Here is a 17,657-nt window from a genome sequence, read left to right as displayed (position 1 = left end):
GCCCGTTAGCCGCTTTGGCAGCCTTTTAGATGACCCCTGGCTTCCCTCCGCGCTCTTTGCAGACGCTTCCTAGTACCCCCAAGGGTCTCCGCCCGCCTTCCGTCTGTTCCACTCAGACTCCTCCTGGGCCTTCAGGGATTTGCGGACTTTTCTTAGACCATCTGTCCTTGGGGTGCTTCTCCGCCCCGGGCCGCTGGTCCAGGGTGTCACGCGCGGCGCCTCCTACCCCCTCCTCCGGGTTTATGAGTAACCCGGCTGAATCCAAGGCCAGGACTTGTGTACCTCAGGATCCTCGCCCGTGCTGGGTGGGGTGGCGGGGATGGGTCGAGCGACCGTGCCGGGAGCATAGGCCCAGGGTCCAAGCTGCACCTCAGCGCCCCCAGCCCGCACTCTCTTAGAAGTGCTGGTTGGGGGAGCGGGGGCCCTTGGATTGCCTGGCATCTCCTTCTGGGGCTCGCTCTCCCTCGGAGGGAGAGGGTGTGGTTAGTCCTTCGGGTGATGCCTCCTGGTTTCTAGATCGCTAGATCGGACCTTAGTATCTGTGGTTACCAGGGCGGCTTCAGGGGCCCACACTTGCCTTAATGTTCTGCCGTCACCCTTTGAAATTCTTAAAAGTCTTTGAGCAAGCGCCCCACATTTTCCTCTTGCTCTGGGCTCTACTAATTAGGTAGCCGGCTCTGCCAGTCAGCCATCTCCTATTGCCAGGTTACTTACTATCTGCCCTATAGTATTGTCTCAATAAATCTTAGCTTTATTTAGAAATAAATAAATTCTAAATTTATAAATTATAAAATAATTCTAAATTATGAATCACAGAATCTTAGGAGTCTGGTTTCTGGGCTGTCCAGCCTGGAAAGTATGGAATCATTTTCCAAAATGATCTTTCCCTCCTCTTTGCCCTTTTAATTCAGTTCTTCAAGTCCTATGGATTCTTAGCTGATTAGTTGAGGTGGTTTTTCAGGGTCATCACCCAACATCAAATTTTCATTATTTCACGCCTCTCCTAGTTAGTTGATCTGCTAGAAGTATTCTTCTCTAATAGCATTTAGTTCTTAAGAACCTACAAATGGGTCACTATTGTTTATTGTTTCAAATACAAATACAAACTTCCAAACGTGGTTGTCTTTTTTACTAGCCTCATTTTTTGGTTACTTCTGCCAAGCAAATATGGCCATAAATTCCTTGCTTGTTCCCCCTCTGCACCTTCCCAGGAGAATTTCTTATCTGGGGGAAGCTTTATCTCTACCAGTCAGACTCCCTTCCTTACAACCCAGTGGTGTCACTTCTAAGAAATCTAGCCCTGACCTGTATGCTAAGTCTAGCAAAAATGTTTATGTTCAGCAGAGCAATTATTGATAGTAGTAAAACACTGGAAACAAAATAGATCCAAACACACTGCTACGGGATGGGACTGGTTAAATAAATGATGGTCCATATGGTAGGCAAAAATGCCAGGGAGCCATTAAAATGATGTAGTCTTCTATTTTTACGCTGTGGGAAATTGTGCAAGTTACATTTTTAGGTTTAAAAAAGGTGGTAGTTCTTCTGGTGACATGTGGTGGATGCAAAAACAATATGGTTTAAATTTGCATTTAAAAAGTATAAAAATACCTGGGCTCATTACATCATTAAACAAATAATACAATGGAGAAGGCCCTGCATGAACTAATGACAAAGATACAGTATGAACAAAACATCATGGTTAACACAATTCGACCACCTGAGGTCCACAGAAAACAAAAACTTCTGTTACACTCATGTTAACTCATTTTTATTATTTATTTTTAAATTTTTAAAATAAATTTATTTATTTTTGGCTGTGTTGGGTCTTCATTGCTGCACACGGGCTTTCTCTAGTTGCAGCTAGCAGGGGCTACTCTTCGTTGCAGTGCGCGGGCTTCTCATTGTCGTGGCTTCTCTTGTTGCAGAGCACGGGCTCCAGGCACGCGGCTTCAGTAGTTGTGGCACGTGGGCTCAGTAGTTGTGGCACCGGGGCTCAGTAGTTGTGGCTTGCAGGCTCTACAGCTCAGGCTCAGTAGTTGTGGCACACGGGCTTAGTTACTCTGTGGCATGTGGGATCTTCCCAGACCAGGGCTCGAACCTGTGTTCCTTGCATTGGCAGGCGGATTCTTAACCACTGAGCCACCATGGAAGCCCTTAACTCATTTTTTTTTTTTTTTTTTGCGGTATGCGGGCCTCTCACTGTTGTGGCCTCTCCCGTTGCGGAGCACAGGCTCCAGACGCGCAGGCTCAGCAGCCATGGCTCACGGGCCCAGCCGCTCCGCGGCATGTGGGATCTTCCCGGACCGGGGCACGAACCCGCATCCCCTGCATCGGCAGGCGGACTCTCAACCACTGCACCACCAGGGAAGCCCCCCTTAACTCATTTTTAAATTAACCTCTTTCCTCTTCTCCTCCTTAGCTTACAAATCCTTTTAATTTACAAATGCAGTTTAAAACTGAATAAAATCTAAATTCAATCCTTTGAAATATGGAATTTGTATATTATTGAATAAGACATTTAAAAGTAATGGTGTTAAAAAGAAAAATCTGAGGTTTTATGGCCAAAACGAGTCTTTAACATCAAATTCTAAAGAATATAGGATTTTATCTCTGGATCCATTGGTTGATTTTTGAATGTAAAAAAGATTTTTAAGCCTATGAAGTTGATTATATCACTTGTGACTTACATTATTTTAAAAATGTATATGAGCTTTTATATGTTAGGCTATACTATGTGTTTCATTGAAAGACAATGGTGTTTCTTTAAAAATAATGAAGTCATTTTGATAAACTTTATTGGCCTTCCCTCTCGTGATTTTGAAATTTGGCATGTTGCTTGGTGACAATTTGTAAGTGCTTTTCATTTGGGCAGCCTCCACTCTCCCCAGCTACACTTAAAGCCACTTGAAGCCACAGAGAGGTTTTCTACCTTTAGCACCCATTTTAGGACTGGTTCTAGTAACTGCTCTGTACATGTCGGCTAGTTGACTTCCCATCTGACCTGCCTTGGGCTGTTCCCGGCTCATTAGCATCTCCACCAGGGGGCGGGCTGAGCTTGAGAGGAGAGAAGGAAAGCAAATTTTTCTTTCTCTGGCTACCCCTGTCCTCTCTCTCCCCGGTCCCAGCTCCCAGCCTGGTGACTGCACAGAGCTCCTGGGACACGTGTACAGCTTCAGGCAACACAAGGGAAAGTTCTGTCTTCCGAAGTGATGGATGACGTGTTTATAACTTATTTTCTTGCAGCATGTTCGATGTAGAAGGAACGGGGGAAGTATGCTAATTTGCCCGGGACTTAAAATGTGTTGACTATAAAGAAACTGAGTAATTATGGGATTTCGAATACTCTTGTCTCCTATGTCCTTGGGAACCAGAATTTTTGTGTGGTGATAGGAGTTACAAACGTGATATAGAAGTTAAATACCCTTTAGCCCTGAGTTTGAATAGGAACCATCAGTATAAACTCATGAGGTATTTTATCTTCCTATCCCTATTCACTGAAAAGATCTAGAAACAATCCAGTAGCAATAAACACTCCTACCACCTAAATCTTAAAATACCATTTCCCATGGAAAGAAACCAGAGCTTGGGGTAATGGTTGATTCTAGGTCTGGGGTAAGAAATGTACAAGATGAACATGGAACAACTTACCATTCCGGGTAGCAAAGAAGCCAGTAAACATCATCAGGGTAATGTCAAAAGGACTCAGAAGCCAAGCTTATGGCCAAAGGTGGGATAATTTGAGCATTATAAGGATAATTTAATAAACATTAAGTATGTGTAAACCCATGAGTTCATAATGGGTGTGTGTGTGTGTGTGTGTGTGTTACTAATCGGTCACCTTTCTGAAGAATGATATGAAGCCAAATCATTATTTTGAAGATGGTAAATAAAGGAAAAGAATCAAGCAGTTACTTGCTGTTCTTATATAAACTGTACCTTTGAGTAATGAAATAGAAGATAAAAGGAGTGTCCCTTTGTAAAATTATTCCAACTATTATGACAGAGTTTGAGTACAGCTGTTTTGAAATCCCTAATAAATGAATGAATCTAGGCATTGAGCATCTAGGCCTGGATTCTTCAATGGTTAAACTGAAGGAAAATTAAAGAGTGGAGGGGGAACCTGTAGATTGAAAGAGACTTAAAAGGCATATACATTTTCTTTTAAATGTGCAAGACTATAACTACAAAAACTATAATATCTAGGGATCTGGATTTGGGTAATACAACTCCGGGGCGGGGGGGCGGGTAGAAAGCAAGGATGTGACTATTATGAACCATGGTGTCCATTTCCACCAGGAATGAGGGGCTGTGATGAAGATGAGGAGCATGGCAAGGGGGTGGGGGAGCTTTTAGTGTTTGGCAAAGTTGTTTCTTTTTCTGGGTAATGGTTTCAAGGTTGTTCCATTTATATTAGCTTATTAAGCTACACTTTTGTTTTGTATGGTCTTCTTTATCTGTGTTTTATTTTGAAATTAAAAGGTTAACTATAGGGGCTTCCCTGGTGGCGTGGTGGTTGAGAGTCTGCCTGCCGATGCAGGGGACACGGGTTCGTGCCCCGGTCCGGGAGGATCCCACGTGCAGCGGAGCGGCTGGGCCTGTGGGCCATGGCTGCTGGGCCTGTGCGTCCGGAGCCTGTGCTCCGCAATGGGAGAGGCCACAACAGTGAGAGGCCCGCGTACCGCAAAAAAAAAAAAAAAAAAAAAAAAAAAGGTTAACTATATTTTATCATTTATCTGGAGCTGCAGGGCATGGAGCCCAATTTTATTCTCATTGACAGAATCATTTTTACTAGGGTTTTTCCAGACTTTTTATTGTTTTTTTATTTTTAAATTGAGGTGTAGTTGATTTACAATGTTGTGTTAGTTTCAGGTGTACAGCACAGTGATCCACATACGTGCGTGTGTATTCTTTTTAAGACCCTTTTCCCTTATAGGTTATTACAAAATATTGAGTATAGTTCCCTGTGCTATACAGTAGGTCCTTGTTGGTTATCTATTTTCTATATAGTAGTGTGTATGTGTTAATCCCATCCTCCTAATTTATCCCTCCCCCCCCCCCACTCCCCAACCTTACCCTTTAGTAACCATGTTTGTTTTCTGTGTGTGGGTCTATTTCTGTTTTGTAAATAAGTTCATTTGTATCTTTTTTTTTTTTTTTTTCAGATTCCACATATAAGCGGTATTATATGATGTTTGTGTTTCTCTGTCTGGCTTACTTCACTTAGTATGATAATCTCTAGGTCCATCCATGTTGTTGCAAATGGCATCATTTCATTCTTTTTTTATGGCTAACATTCCATTGTATATATGTGCCACATCTTTCTCCATTCATCTGTCGATGGACATTTAGGTTGCTTCCATGTCTTGGCTATTGTAAATAGTGCTGCAGTGAATATTGGGGTGCATGTATCTTTTTGAATTCTAGTTTTCTCTGGATATATGCCCAGGAGTGGGATTGCTGGGTCATATGGTAACTCTATTTTTAGTTTTTTAAGGATCTTCCATACTGTTCTCCATAGTGGCTGCACAAATTTATATTCCTACCAACACTGTAGGAGGGTTCTTTTTTCTCCACACCCTCTCCAGCATTTACTGTTTGTAGACTTTTTGATGATGGCCATTCTAACTGATATGAGGTGTTACCGCATTGTAGTTTCGTTTGCATTTCTCTAATAATTAGTGAAGTTGAGCATTTTTTCACGTGCCTGTTGGCCAGCTGTATGTCTTCTTTGGAGAAACAAAATCTTTTCTATTTTTTTTTGGTTGTGCCACACGGCCTGCAGGACCTTAGTTCCCCACCAGGGATTGAACCTGTGCCCCCTGCTGCCCCCTGCCGTGGAAGCGTGGAGTCTTAGCGACTGGACCACCAGGGAAGTCCCCAAAATCATTTTTAAGGCTAACACCTTCCTACCCCCTGTGCATTTAGTTACCAGAGAGGTGTCTGGAACCCCAGTTCCCTGCCTCTTACCAGGAAGGGCTTATTTCCAAACCTATTTTTCTTTCTCCTCTAAATTGTGTTTACATTGCCCGTTTTCCTCTTAAACTGTGGAGCCAGCAATGTATAACATATGCCTACGGGGCCCACTCTAATCAGTGTAGAGTGGAAAGGTGAGGACAGCTGACATATATTCAATGGTTATTCCTTGTCAGGCATAGTTCTGAGTGCCTGGCTTCACTGACTCTTAATCCAAACACCACTGTTAGATGTAGGCACATCCCCATTTTACAGCTGAAGAAACTGAGAGGCACCCCTGGCCTGAGTCTACTAGGTGCCTAACATCTATACTATGCTGCCTCTGATCATATTGTTTCAGTTATCACATGCTATTTATGAAGCTGAGGATTTGACTAGATATTTTTAAGTGCAATGGACTCCACTGCTGTGTTTTGGCATGTGATCCACTCTGACCTTTAGATTCTTTTCTGCTGTTACACATTATAACTGGTTGTTGGCTGTTTTCTATGAGAACACTTGGTGTTTCCTCCTCCAGTGTTTTCTTCTGAGGGAATTCCCCATTTTAATATTCCCATTTTTAAAATGGTAATTTTAATTTTGTTAAAATTTGTCCTGATTTTCTGGGTACATACTTCCCTTGTACCCATCTCGGTTTATACATTCACTCAGCCTGATCTAGATCCCGGGCGAAGTTATTCTCAGCTGACACCCCTGAACAGCACCTGGCACACAGAAGGTACTATGGAAGCTGCCTTAATATTGAATAAGCTTTCATGAATACTTTGCGGGTCCCAATTTCAGGTCAGGCAGGAGGAAGAACAGGTTTGAGAATCGACAATGGAACTGCTTCACTGGTGAGTGGGGTTATAGAGGCTTCTGTGTCTCTGATGGGAGACTGGGAATTTTAGGCCTGGAGGCTGTACTGAGCAGCTCACAGAGGCCCCACCTTTTTAAGACCTCAGGACATGAGTAGTTACTGCCTTCTCCCAGTGGTGGTAGAGATGCCTGTGAGAGAGGTCCTTATACAACCAGGCTGTGCCAGGCCAGGCTGCACTGGGACACCAGCTACTTGGAAGGGTTGGAAGAAGATTGTGAGATTGGTGTTAAAGGGAAGCCTGTGAAGACAGGCAGGAAATGAAAACAGCACAGATGTTATATTAAATAAATGAGCATCTCATTATTGGGCAGCATGTGGGGGAAGGTCTGTGGCCTGGTCTCATGGCACCCAGAAGATGATAGTTATGTCAAGTTGCTCATATTTTCCGCAAGTCTGGTAGCTTGCTTATTCCTAGGAGGGTTGGAGCGGGGTGGGGGGGGGCATGCTCTCTCGCTAGCTGTAGCCTCAGGTCACATTCTGCGCACGCGTCCCTCCAGGGCCTCCAGCTCAGCCGTCACCTCCTTGGGCAGATCCTGGTTGACCTGCTCTGTCAGGTAGCTCCGAATGTCACGAACCTCCTGTTCCCAGAAGTCCTTGGGGAGCGAGAACAGCTGGGTGGTGTCTATGGCTCCCAGGCCGCTGAGATCCAAGGAACCTTCCTTTGGCACCAGCCCAATGGGCGTTTCTCGGGCACTGTCCTCCCCCTCTAGCCGCCGGCAGATCCAGTCTAGCACCCGAGCATTCTCTCCAAAGCCTGGCCACAGGAAGTGGCCTGCCTCGTCGCGCCGGAACCAGTTGACATGGAAGATGCGGGGCAGCCGGGCCCCCTTGAGCCCCTCCATGCTCAGCCAATGTTCAAGGTAGCGCCCAAAGTTGTAGCCAAAAAAGGGCCGCATGGCAAATGGGTCATGCATGATGACCTTCCCTGGGGAGGGGAGCAGGATGGGTAAGGAACCTCCTCTTACTGGAGAAGAGAAAGGTACCCCACCTCCAGCCGGAGGAAGCTGTGAAATGTTGGCGGTTCTGGGACATCCTCAAGGCAGGGTGAGGGGAAGGGAATGGGGAAAAGATACACGTGGGAAGGGGTGGGCAGGAGGAAGGTCTGGTTCAGGAAGGGAGAGAAGAGGCAAGCTGGGCACACAGGAGTGGAGCTCACCTTTGTGTTCAGCCGCGGCAGTGGCCTCTGAGCGCATGGCGCTGCCCACAAACACCCCATGGCGCCAGCTGAAGGCCTCATATACCAGGGGGACTCCTGGGACACCAGTGCACATGGTCAAAGGCAGCCCTTATCTTTGCACGATCACTCCATCCCTTCTGGTGATCTTGACTCTTACTCTCTCTCTCCTAGGACCTCAGCTGCCCATTTTCAAACCCCATGCCTCCCCACTCCACCTCGATTTTGCATTCTCCAGGGGGGTGCTCTAGAGGCCGACAGCTGTAGTTGGCGATCCAGGCTTAGGCTCTCTGAGCTTTAAGTACAAGAAGGAAGTGGGCCCTGATAGAGAGCCCAACACTTAACCCAGATGGCATGGAGCCCCCACGGTGTTTACCTTTGGGTCTGCGGCCTCCAAAGATGATGGCGTCAATGGGGACACCCTCAGGGGCCTCCCAGGCTGGGTCTATGATGGGGCACTGGCGAGCCGGGGCACAAAAGCGAGAATTGGGATGTGCACAGGGCTCCTTGTCACCTGGCAGAGCAAATACAAATACTGTCACTTCCAAGGGCACGTCCACCCCCAATACACAGAGACGTTTGCAGACACTCTTGCACAGTTTCTTTTTGCATCATCAGCTCCCCACAATCTCGGGTTGGAGGTTGGTAAGGAGCAGGCAGAAGGGAGCCAGGACATCTCCCCTGAAGATCAGGTTATTTATCCATAATGGTACTGCCAGCTGAGCTATGGGAGAAAAGAGTGAGAGAGCAATTGGTGTTTAGCAGGACACTAATGTCTATGCCAAGCTACAGCCACTTGGCACTGAGCAGTGCTCAAGGGAATGGGGTTAAATATTGGCATAGGGTTATAATGGAAAATTTCCCCCAGGAACTCTTCTTTTAATCTATGGGATTATTATTTAAATAAACACTCAAACCTAAAGCAAAAACTGAAACAGGTCAGTATTTCAGACAACCGACTTTCTTCTTTGCTATTGTCTTTGTTGTCATGTTGTTTCTTCAGTTTACAGACAACTGACTTTCCATCAGCAAATGGCGGAAGACAGAATCTCCTGAGCTATCAGAATGCAAACAAGAACTGATTTTAAAGCTAGCGAGGTTTTGGTGGTTTCCCTGGGTCTGCTCAGACCCGGCTAGAGTGATAGGGCTTGAAGAACTCAGACAAGGACATAACCTGGGCAGTCATAACCTGAGAAGCCCAGGTCATTGGGCCCCTTCAGGTGCCTGGAGAGGAGTTGGGACTGAGTCAGTGGCATATGTATAAAGCACCATCACGGGGGCCCTGAATGGACGCAGTGCTTTCTCTGCCAGAGGTTACTGGTTGGACCTGGGGGGCAAGGGAGTCTCGGAGCCAGCGCCCCCGCCCCCCTCTGACCCCCAGCTCCTGCCTCCACTTTCATGTAAGAACCATCCTTATGCTTCTCTCTTGCACTTTCATCAGCCCCCAGTTGAGGACCTAGCACAAGGTATTATTCTGAGAACTGAAGCTGGGCACAACATGCCCTCGTTACACCCCTGAATCCAGAGGTGATGAAAGGGTTGGGCAACTAGCCTGTGGCGAAATATGAAAGTTTCTTGGGTTTCTCAGTTGGGTGGGGAGGCTAAGGAGGGCTTAATGATGGTGTTAAAGAAAATGAAGGATGATTAAATGAGGGAGGTGACTGCTAAGCCAGCCTGGAAAACTTGAATGGAGGCTTCAGTGACCACAGGCCACCCTCCCCTGCTAGGCTCCTCTTTGCTCCCACCCCTAGGTCTGGGCTCACAGAATGCCAAGGGCCACTGAAAGCTGAAGGTCCAGAGTGCAGGGCTGGGGGAAGGGGCAGGGCTGCAGGGCACAGGGGAGTAATGACAGGGTTGAGAAACTAGCTTCTAGGAGAGGCTAAAGAGCTGGTCTGATTTTGTTCGGAAAGATTGGCGTGTATGTGTTGGAGGGGCAGGGGAAGGGTGAGGGTAACAATACTGACCTTTAGACAATGGTTATTACATGGGGAGTCGGGGTGGGGTGAGGGTCCAAGTGGCAGGGGGAGGGGCAGGCTTCTTCCTTCCTAATGGGTCAAACTTTATGACTGTGCTTTGAGTCCAATTCTTTCTGTAATAATTTCCAAGACAACCCCCCCTTTAAAAATATCCAGCTTATATTAATTGAGAATGTACTATGTATTCAGCGCTACGTTGAATCCTTTGCATGCATTTTTTTTTTTTTGCGGTACGTGGGCCTCTCACTGTTGTGGCCTCTCCCGTTGCGGAGCACAGGCTCCGGACGCGCAGGCTCAGCGGCCGTGGCTCACGGGCTTAGCCACTCCGCGGCATGTGGGATCTTCCTGGACCGGGGCACGAACCGGCGTCCCCTGCATCGGCAGGCAGACTCTCAACCACTGCGTCACCAGGGAAGCCCTGCATGCATTATTTAATTTAACCTTCCAACACCTTATGAGATCAGTACTATGAAAACTACCCCCATTCATGTGATGGGGAAACTAAAGCTCAGGAGGTTAAGCGAGTCAGCCAGGCCACAGACTGAACTGGGACGTGAACTGAGATCTTGCTTAGGGTTGCATAACTCCCTTTGAGTCCCAGAGGTCCTGGCAGATGGCTGCAGGTTGAGGAAAAGGCTTTTACATCATCAAGGTGTTGAGCCCTGGGGGCTGACTTACACCCCCTCCCTGCCCCATACCAGGTTTCCAGGGTTTGCCCAGCCAGGAGGTCACGGTGACGCCGGGTGGAAGAGGCTGGTCAATGCCCTCCCAGTATACGCCGCCATCGCTGGTCTCAGCCACGTTGGTGAAAAGGGTGTTACTCTGGATTGTGGCCATGGCATTGGGATTGGTGGTGGCAGAGGTGCCAGGGGCCACCCCAAAGAAGCCGTTCTCAGGGTTGATGGCCCGGAGTCGACCTGTCGGGAGGAAAAGTGAAGAAACGGAAGGACTAACCAGGAAGAGTCGAGGGGTTCAGCCTCGGAAGGTCCTGCTCAGCCCCTCCCTGCCCCGAGCTGGACCCTAGATCTGAGGGGAAAGGTTTTGCATCTCCAGGGCAGCTGGGCTGCCAGGAGGCATGGGGGAGGGGTGGCTGTTCAGGAGAAGGTTCTCACTGACAAAGTTCACGCTGAGGAGTGGAGGCAGGAATCCTACACTCTGGTAAGAACCAGAACGGCGAGTACACGATCCAAGGGCCTCTCACCATCACTGTCAAACCTCATCCAGGCGATGTCATCCCCCACACACTCCACTCTCCAGCCTGGCAGTGCCGGCCGCATCATGGCCAGGTTTGTCTTGCCACAGGCGCTGGGGAAGGCAGCTGCCACATAGCGCTTCTTCCCCGCGGGGTTGGTGATACCCAGGATCTGCCAGGTGGGGACAGGGAGCAAGGAAGAGGTCACCAGAGGTTAGGCATGGTCTGCATGGGAAGGACAGCTAGGGGTCAACAGGGAGGACCAATGTTTATTCATGAAACAGGTGCACTGCCTTGCTACAGGGCCTGGGGTGGCAGCAAGGGGAAGCCCCCCCGCAACCTTCAGCAGCCTCGGCCCAAAGCTTCGGGCATTTGCGCAGAGTCCCTGGCCCGCCCGTTGGGCACCTGGCAGTGGAGAGGAGAGGCTGAGGCTGACTGGCCAGGCCCCACCCTTGGCCTGCCCCCCGAAGCTGCCCAGATCCTCACCAGGCCCTCACCAGCATGTGCTCCGCCAGCCAGCCCTCATCCCGGGCCAGCCGAGAGGCGATGCGAAGGGCAAAGCACTTCTTGCCCAGCAGGGAGTTGCCACCATAGCCGCTGCCGAAGGAGACGATCTCCCGCTGGTCGGGCACGTGGCCAATCAGGGTTTTCTCTGGGTTGCATGGCCACTGGCTCACCGGCTCCCCTGGGGACAATGGGGTCATGGGGCTGCTGGCAGGGGCATCAGGCACTGGGGTGTCAGGGGCCGGAGGGGTCAGGGGGTGGCAGGAAAGACACTCGGTAGCAGTGGTGGTGTCAATGGGTGGCTAAGACCTCCTACCTCATAATATGCATCAGCTCCTATGCCCCTATTCTTGGACATGGATCATTCACTCTTCTCAATCTTGAGCAAACTGCTTTGCCAACTCAGCCTCACCCCCAGCGCACTGCTGCCCTAGCTCTTGGGAATTCAGTATCTCACTAATCAGGATGGGTAGGATGCGGGGTTCCCTCTGAGTACAAGTAGGCCTCTGTGTCCCCCGGCTCCGGGCAGAGCAGGCGCTCACCTTGCCCAGTCAGGGGCTGGCCCACGGAGTGCAGACACTTGACAAAGTCGCCATCTCCCAGGGCCTGAAGCACGGGCGTCCCCAGCCGGGTCATAATCCGCATGCTTGCCACCACGTAGGCGGAGTCTGTGAGCTGCACTCCGATGCGGGACAGTGGGGAGCCCACGGGACCCATGCTGAACGGCAGCACATACATGGTTCGGCCTGTGGAGGAAAACGCCACCTGGCTGAAGCGTTCCAACCTGTTTATTCCTTCAGTGCCCCTGCCTCTGTGTCCCTCCCCTGGTTACCTTGCATGCAGCCTGGAAACCTCTCATCCACGGCTTGCTGGAACTCAGCTGGGGACATCCAGTTGCCCAGTTGCCCACGGGCCCCGCCAGCCGGGAGGGGCACCGTGTCCCGTTGAGAAGGAGTTACAATCACCGTCTTGCTCTCTACTCGTGCCACATCCTTGGGGTCTGTGCGGGCCAGCCAGCTGGGGGAGAGCGGATATCAAGAAGATAGTGGCCAGTAGATCTCCCTCATCCCAGACCCACTCTTTCAAGTCCAACTTTGTCTCTAGGTCTTCTGTTGGTCTTATTTTTTCCCATCCATTTGCATCTCAGTTGCTTCCTCCAGATTTTGTCCCAGTCTAAGGGGTAGTTCCCTTGGCCCCAGCCCCCAATGGCCTCTGCCCTGGCAAAAACTCCCTGAACTTATAAGTAAAAAAAAAAAAAAAAAAAAAAAAAAAGCAAAGGCTTTTATTTGTATCAGCTTATTCACTTAACATAAAAATACAGACCAATCCCAATGATTCCTGATTGTTTCCTCCAAAGCTCCCATTCTCACTCATTCCATTGGGACGGTCTACTTAAATTTGATTTCGTCTTGGTAAACCCAAAGTGGCCTCTGTCCCCGCAGCTGCCCCCATCTCGCAGGTCACTGGGCTCAGGGCATACCAGTTGTTGTACTTTGGGAGCTTTCGGATGAGTCCCTGCTGTTCCAGCAGGGTTAGTGTGGCAGTGTTTTCCGCCTCGGTCCCATCACAGATGTGGATGCTCTCTGGTTGGCACAGGCGGGCGCTGTTTTCCACGAAGTCTCGAACCCTAGCAGGCAGCTGGCCCAGGTCTCCACTCAGTACTCGCAGGGTCTGGATACTGCGCCGTGAGGGCCAGCCCCAGGGGCTCAGCCCACGCCATCTAAGCCTGCTAGAGAAGAAACAGAGAAGTAATGGGCCAGGTGTTCGTGGAAGATGGGCAAGTCAAGGGGACAGAAAGCTGGGCTGCTGGGGATGTGCTAAAGTAGGTCTGGGTACAGGCACCATGAAGAGGTCGGAATAGGTAAGAAAGATGGGTTCAGGCCACGTCTGTCTTGTGGCCTTTATGAGACTTAGTGAGGGTGTCTCCTGATTAGCAAGGGACAGGTATCACCAAACGAGCATAAAGACATATGCCTGGCTGTGTGGCTGTATGTAAAAGGCATGCTGATGTTATTGGAGGCTTAGCTCATACCCATTTTTTACTATGTCTGGTCAATGTTTGGAAATGAGCAGGTGTCCTATGGCCCAAATGTCAGTAAACTGTGCCCAGTTGACAGCTTCATGTGTCTGGTGTCCTTTTCATTCTCAAGTATAGTTTTTATAAGTCAAAAAGGCAGCTGTTTTCATTCTTTTCTTCTGATGTGCATGTTGTAAGACTGTGAAAGCCTCAAGCAGAGGACTAGGTCTTTGAGATGGTAAGTCCCAGGTTTCTAGATTTGGGCCCTTGCACAGAGAGTGGGTGATTGGATGTCAGGGTTCCAGGCACTGGATCTGCGGTTGCCCACCTGGGCCAACAAGGATTGCATAAAGTGCTGCCACTGGGTAGTTTTTTTTTTTTTTTTTACGTGTGCCTCGCACTGTTGTGGCCTCTCCCGTTGTGGAGCACAGGCTCCGGACGCGCAGGCTCAGCGGCCATGGCTCACAGGCCTAGCCGCTCTGCGGCATGTGGGATCCTCCTGGACTGGGGCACGAATCCGTGTCCCCTGCATCGGCAGGCGGACTCTCAACCACTGCGCCACCAGGGAAGCCCTGGGTAGGTATTTTTGAACTGTGTAGAAGGCTGACTGTTGGAGAACATCACTGGCTGGGGTGCATGCCCCAATTCTCAGAACAGGGTCCCTGGAGTCTATCCCTTCACACCCCTAGGAGAGGGAAAAGTAAGGTCTTCTCCAGTTGGCCTGGACCCAGGGTGGAGTGACCCAGAGAGAGCAAAGGCCAAGAGAAAGAAGCTGTCCTCCTAATGCCAGGGCCTTGCCCGCCAGAAACTGTGCCCCACATGCCCAGCACCGCATGACCCTGTCCCTCCCTTGGCTCTCTTTCCTAGAGAACACATGCCTAGAACTTTGGCTTCTGGTCGTGGGGTGGAACATTAGACTGCAGGGCGCTCAGACTCACAGGGAATAAGCCTGGGGAAGGGAGGACGCTCAGACCGTGAATGTGGGGGCTGGGTGGCTTCACTGGGCAGGGCAGGGTGGAAACTCAGTGTGGCCCCAGGGGCAAAGGTGGAAGCCTCCTGGGACCTGGTTCTGTTCCCCCTCAGAGAGAAATTTCCCGTGAGCATTAATTTTAAAGGCAGACAGCCTTGAGGAGAACCTGTCTCCAAGGGGAGGCTGGCTGAGGAAGTCTCCTAGGAAGCTCCCTCCCCCACTCCCCCCGCCCCAGCCTCCTGAGTAGGACCTTCTCCTTTACCCCTTCTCCAGAGACCATCCACAAGGGCTGGCCAAGCGGAACCAGCTGTGGGAGAGACAGAGGGTCAGCTCAGACCCTGGGACAAAAGCTGAGAAGGGAGGCTACAGAGGGAAGACAGGAAGCTGTGAAAAGGGGGAGAGGGCAGACAAGCAGGGCCCAGGGGTTCCCGTCCTGGACAGGGGATGAAGCCAGCCAGGTAAGAATGAACGCACCTTGGCCCGCTCTTCCACCTTGCCTCCCTCCTTTCCCGGGCCCCAGGCCCCTCTGGCTGTGCTGGGCTTCCCGCCAGCTTCGTCTGCCAGGATCCAGTCGCGGGGGAGGCTGGGGAATGGCTGTTTACCTTCTACCTTCTTTAGGGAGCTCTGAGCTCAATCCCCAGGGGCTCATGCACCCTTGACCCCAAGGCCCTACTGCTCCTCACCGCAACCTGGGGCACAAGCGCTACATCTGTAAAGCAAAGGAGGAGACACGGAGACCGGGCCCAGCGAGGACGAGCGAGGAGGGGAAAGGAAGTTCTGAGGGTGGCAGACAGAGACGGTGTGGTCAGGGACCAGCAAAGCGGGGGGTGGGGGGTGGGGACGGAAACCGAGAGACCCGGAGCGGCTGAGGCCGCGCCGATCTCCAGCGAGATGCACGACCCGAGAGGCCGTGGATCCAGACGCACTCGCCACCTGCCCGCCTCCTCCTCCTCGGAGGCGAAACCAGGCGGAGGAGGGCGAGCAGGAGAACGCAAATGGCAGCCCCGAGGGGGCGAGCGCGGCGGAAGGTGCGGGTCGGCCCCGGACTGGGGGTCACTCACCGCAGGCCGGGGCGGTACACAGCGGCCATGGTACCTGGGCCGGGGTTGCGGGGTGGCCGCGCGAACGGAGCGGAGCCGGGGAGACAAGGAAGGCGGGGAAGGAGGGAGCGCGGCGCAGAGAGCGGGAGCTCAGGCTAGGCAGGAGGCGCTTAAAAAGGAGGAGGGCGGGCGAAGGGGCGGGACCCAGCAGGGCCGGCGCGACCCTCTCTCCGCACGGGGCTCCAGCCTCAGGTCAGCCCAGCCATGGCCCCACCTCCTGCATCTTAGCCCCCAAACCCTTGTCTCCCATTGGAGGATTGGGTCCTCTCCTCGGCTGCCTCCTCCCCGAGGCCCCGCCCCACCGCTACGCCTCGCCCCCTGCACATGATGTAACTTTGAGGACTCTTGCTCCCGGGAGAGAGCGACTGGAAGACGTTGGGTGACAAACAAGCTAAGAACAAGGGGAGAGGCCAGGGGCTGGAGCCCACGGGGCGCTGGAAGTCTAGAAGCCGGGGGCCGGGCATTGCCTTTCCCCTTCTTCCCGGGGCTTGGGCACTCTTGAGCCCAGGCTCTTCTGTTGTCCAGGGCCCTAATGCTATGGTTCCCTCAGTCCCCAACTCCCAAATCCCTGTTTCTTCTCCCCGTGATGAGGGCTCTTTTCTGCCTTACCATGAAGTGGTGATGTCTCTCCACCCCAGAATCTCTTCTTTGGGCTTCTGGCCTGGTCATTCTCTCCACATTCCCCTGGAGAATGCATCTGCCCCACCCAACCACCACCACAAAGTCCTCTGGTAATTTCTCAAGTTATGTCTCCAGCCAGACATCTCTCTTCAGCTTGAGACCATGGGTATCACCCCAAAGGCCATAGCACCTCAAACTCAATGTGGCTATGGTAAGCATTGGCCCAGCATCCACTCCCCCTTTCTGGTAATAGCACCCCGATGTTCCTTTGGGGAACCACCTCCTCAGTCTGTGTGGTCTTGTGGGTCTCCTACCAGTGGGCTCTTAGCTTGGCCAATTTGTGTGTCCGTCACTCTGGCCACAGCCAGTGGAAATGTTCAGGAATGGGCATGAGGTCTCTCTCTGGGGCTTTTTCTGTCAACTTTCAACATGAGATCTCCTTCTGCTGGTGTTGCTGGGCTGGTAGAACCTAAGCCTGATGCTGCTGGGTGTCAACTTGGCCCTGCAAAAAAGGAACCTGCCTGAGATGGAAACCAGGCTAGAGGAAGCAGGCTGAGGGGTGGAGAGTGACAGATTCCTAATTCCGGGTATAAGAGTCAATAAATTTCTTCTCTTGCTCAAGCTAATTTCAAGTGGACTTCTGCTATTTGCAACAGAAACAACCTTAATTCTCAGATTTCTCAGAGTTCTGTACTGGAACATAATGGGACAAAAGAGCTGGCCTCCAGCCTTGGGCTTGCTGCTGACCCTCATCTCTTCCACCCAGGCTCCATCCTGGACTCAACCTCATGTGTATGTATTTGGGACTCTTCCCTCCAGTCCCTACACCCAAACTCTGTTCATACCCACTCCACTGCAAACAGCTCCCCTTTGGTCACTCTCTGGGCCTAAAGATGTGCACACTGGTGGCATCATGGCCAAGCTGTTGAAGGTCATCATCTCTTCTGTGATCCTGCACCTGCTCTCATGGTTCCCTATCTCAGCAAATGGCACCACTATCTAGCCAGTTGCCCTAGAGGAACCTGAATCAGTCTAGACTATTCCTTTCTTATCGTCCAGTCAGACACCAGGAATTTTGGATTTGTATTTCACAATTAGCTCTCAAGTCTGTGTCTGTTCCCCCTGGCCACTGCCTTAGTTCAGGGTTTATCTCTCTCTTGGCTTCAAACAATAGCTTCCAAGCACCTTGGCATCCCACCTCTCCAAATGCCACCCCCTCTCCCTCCCACCAAGTTATTCTCCAAACTCTGCGCATAAGTTCGCTTTGG

At 50.8% G+C, this 17,657-nt stretch overlaps 1 protein-coding gene across 3 annotated transcripts; it reads right to left on the bottom strand.

The window, feature by feature from the left end:
• Nucleotides 1-7,110: 7,110 nt before the first annotated feature.
• On the bottom strand, nt 7,111-15,871 carry PCK2 (phosphoenolpyruvate carboxykinase 2, mitochondrial). 3 transcript variants are annotated; one of them, XM_081230213.1, is made up of 10 exons: nt 15,730-15,870; nt 13,162-13,407; nt 12,514-12,698; nt 12,224-12,427; nt 11,675-11,862; nt 11,187-11,349; nt 10,684-10,902; nt 8,386-8,523; nt 7,992-8,087; nt 7,111-7,760 (listed from the first exon to the last, which is right to left on the bottom strand). In XM_081230213.1, the coding sequence occupies exons 1-10, from the start codon at nt 15,756-15,758 to the stop codon at nt 7,306-7,308; spliced, it is 1,923 nt and encodes a 640-aa protein (XP_081086339.1). In that variant the 5' UTR covers nt 15,759-15,870; the 3' UTR covers nt 7,111-7,305. The 3 variants fall into 3 exon arrangements, with proteins under 3 accessions (XP_081086339.1, XP_081086340.1, XP_081086341.1); XM_081230214.1 differs by having other exon boundaries at nt 7,313-7,428; XM_081230215.1 differs by lacking the exons at nt 7,111-7,760; nt 7,992-8,087; nt 8,386-8,523 and adding an exon at nt 8,573-8,733 and having other exon boundaries at nt 15,730-15,871.
• Between the last annotated feature and the right edge of the window lie 1,786 nt (nt 15,872-17,657).

This window comes from Mesoplodon bidens, assembly GCF_964165515.1.
Source record: "Mesoplodon bidens genome assembly, chromosome: 3".
Classification (NCBI taxonomy): domain Eukaryota; kingdom Metazoa; phylum Chordata; class Mammalia; order Artiodactyla; family Ziphiidae; genus Mesoplodon; species Mesoplodon bidens.
The sequence above is the reverse complement of the archived record's forward strand: the minus strand, read 5'-3'. Positions and strand labels throughout refer to the sequence as shown.

Coding starts and splice junctions, on each gene's coding strand:
- PCK2 (XM_081230213.1), bottom strand. CDS start 15,758: ATGGCCGCTGTGTACCGCCCCGGCCTGCG. Junction 13,408..15,729: donor GTGTACCGCCCCGGCCTGCG/GTGAGTGACCCC, acceptor CTTCTCTAGCAG/GCTTAGATGGCGTGGGCTGA. Junction 11,350..11,674: donor GGCTGGCGGAGCACATGCTG/GTGAGGGCCTGG, acceptor CCCACCTGGCAG/ATCCTGGGTATCACCAACCC.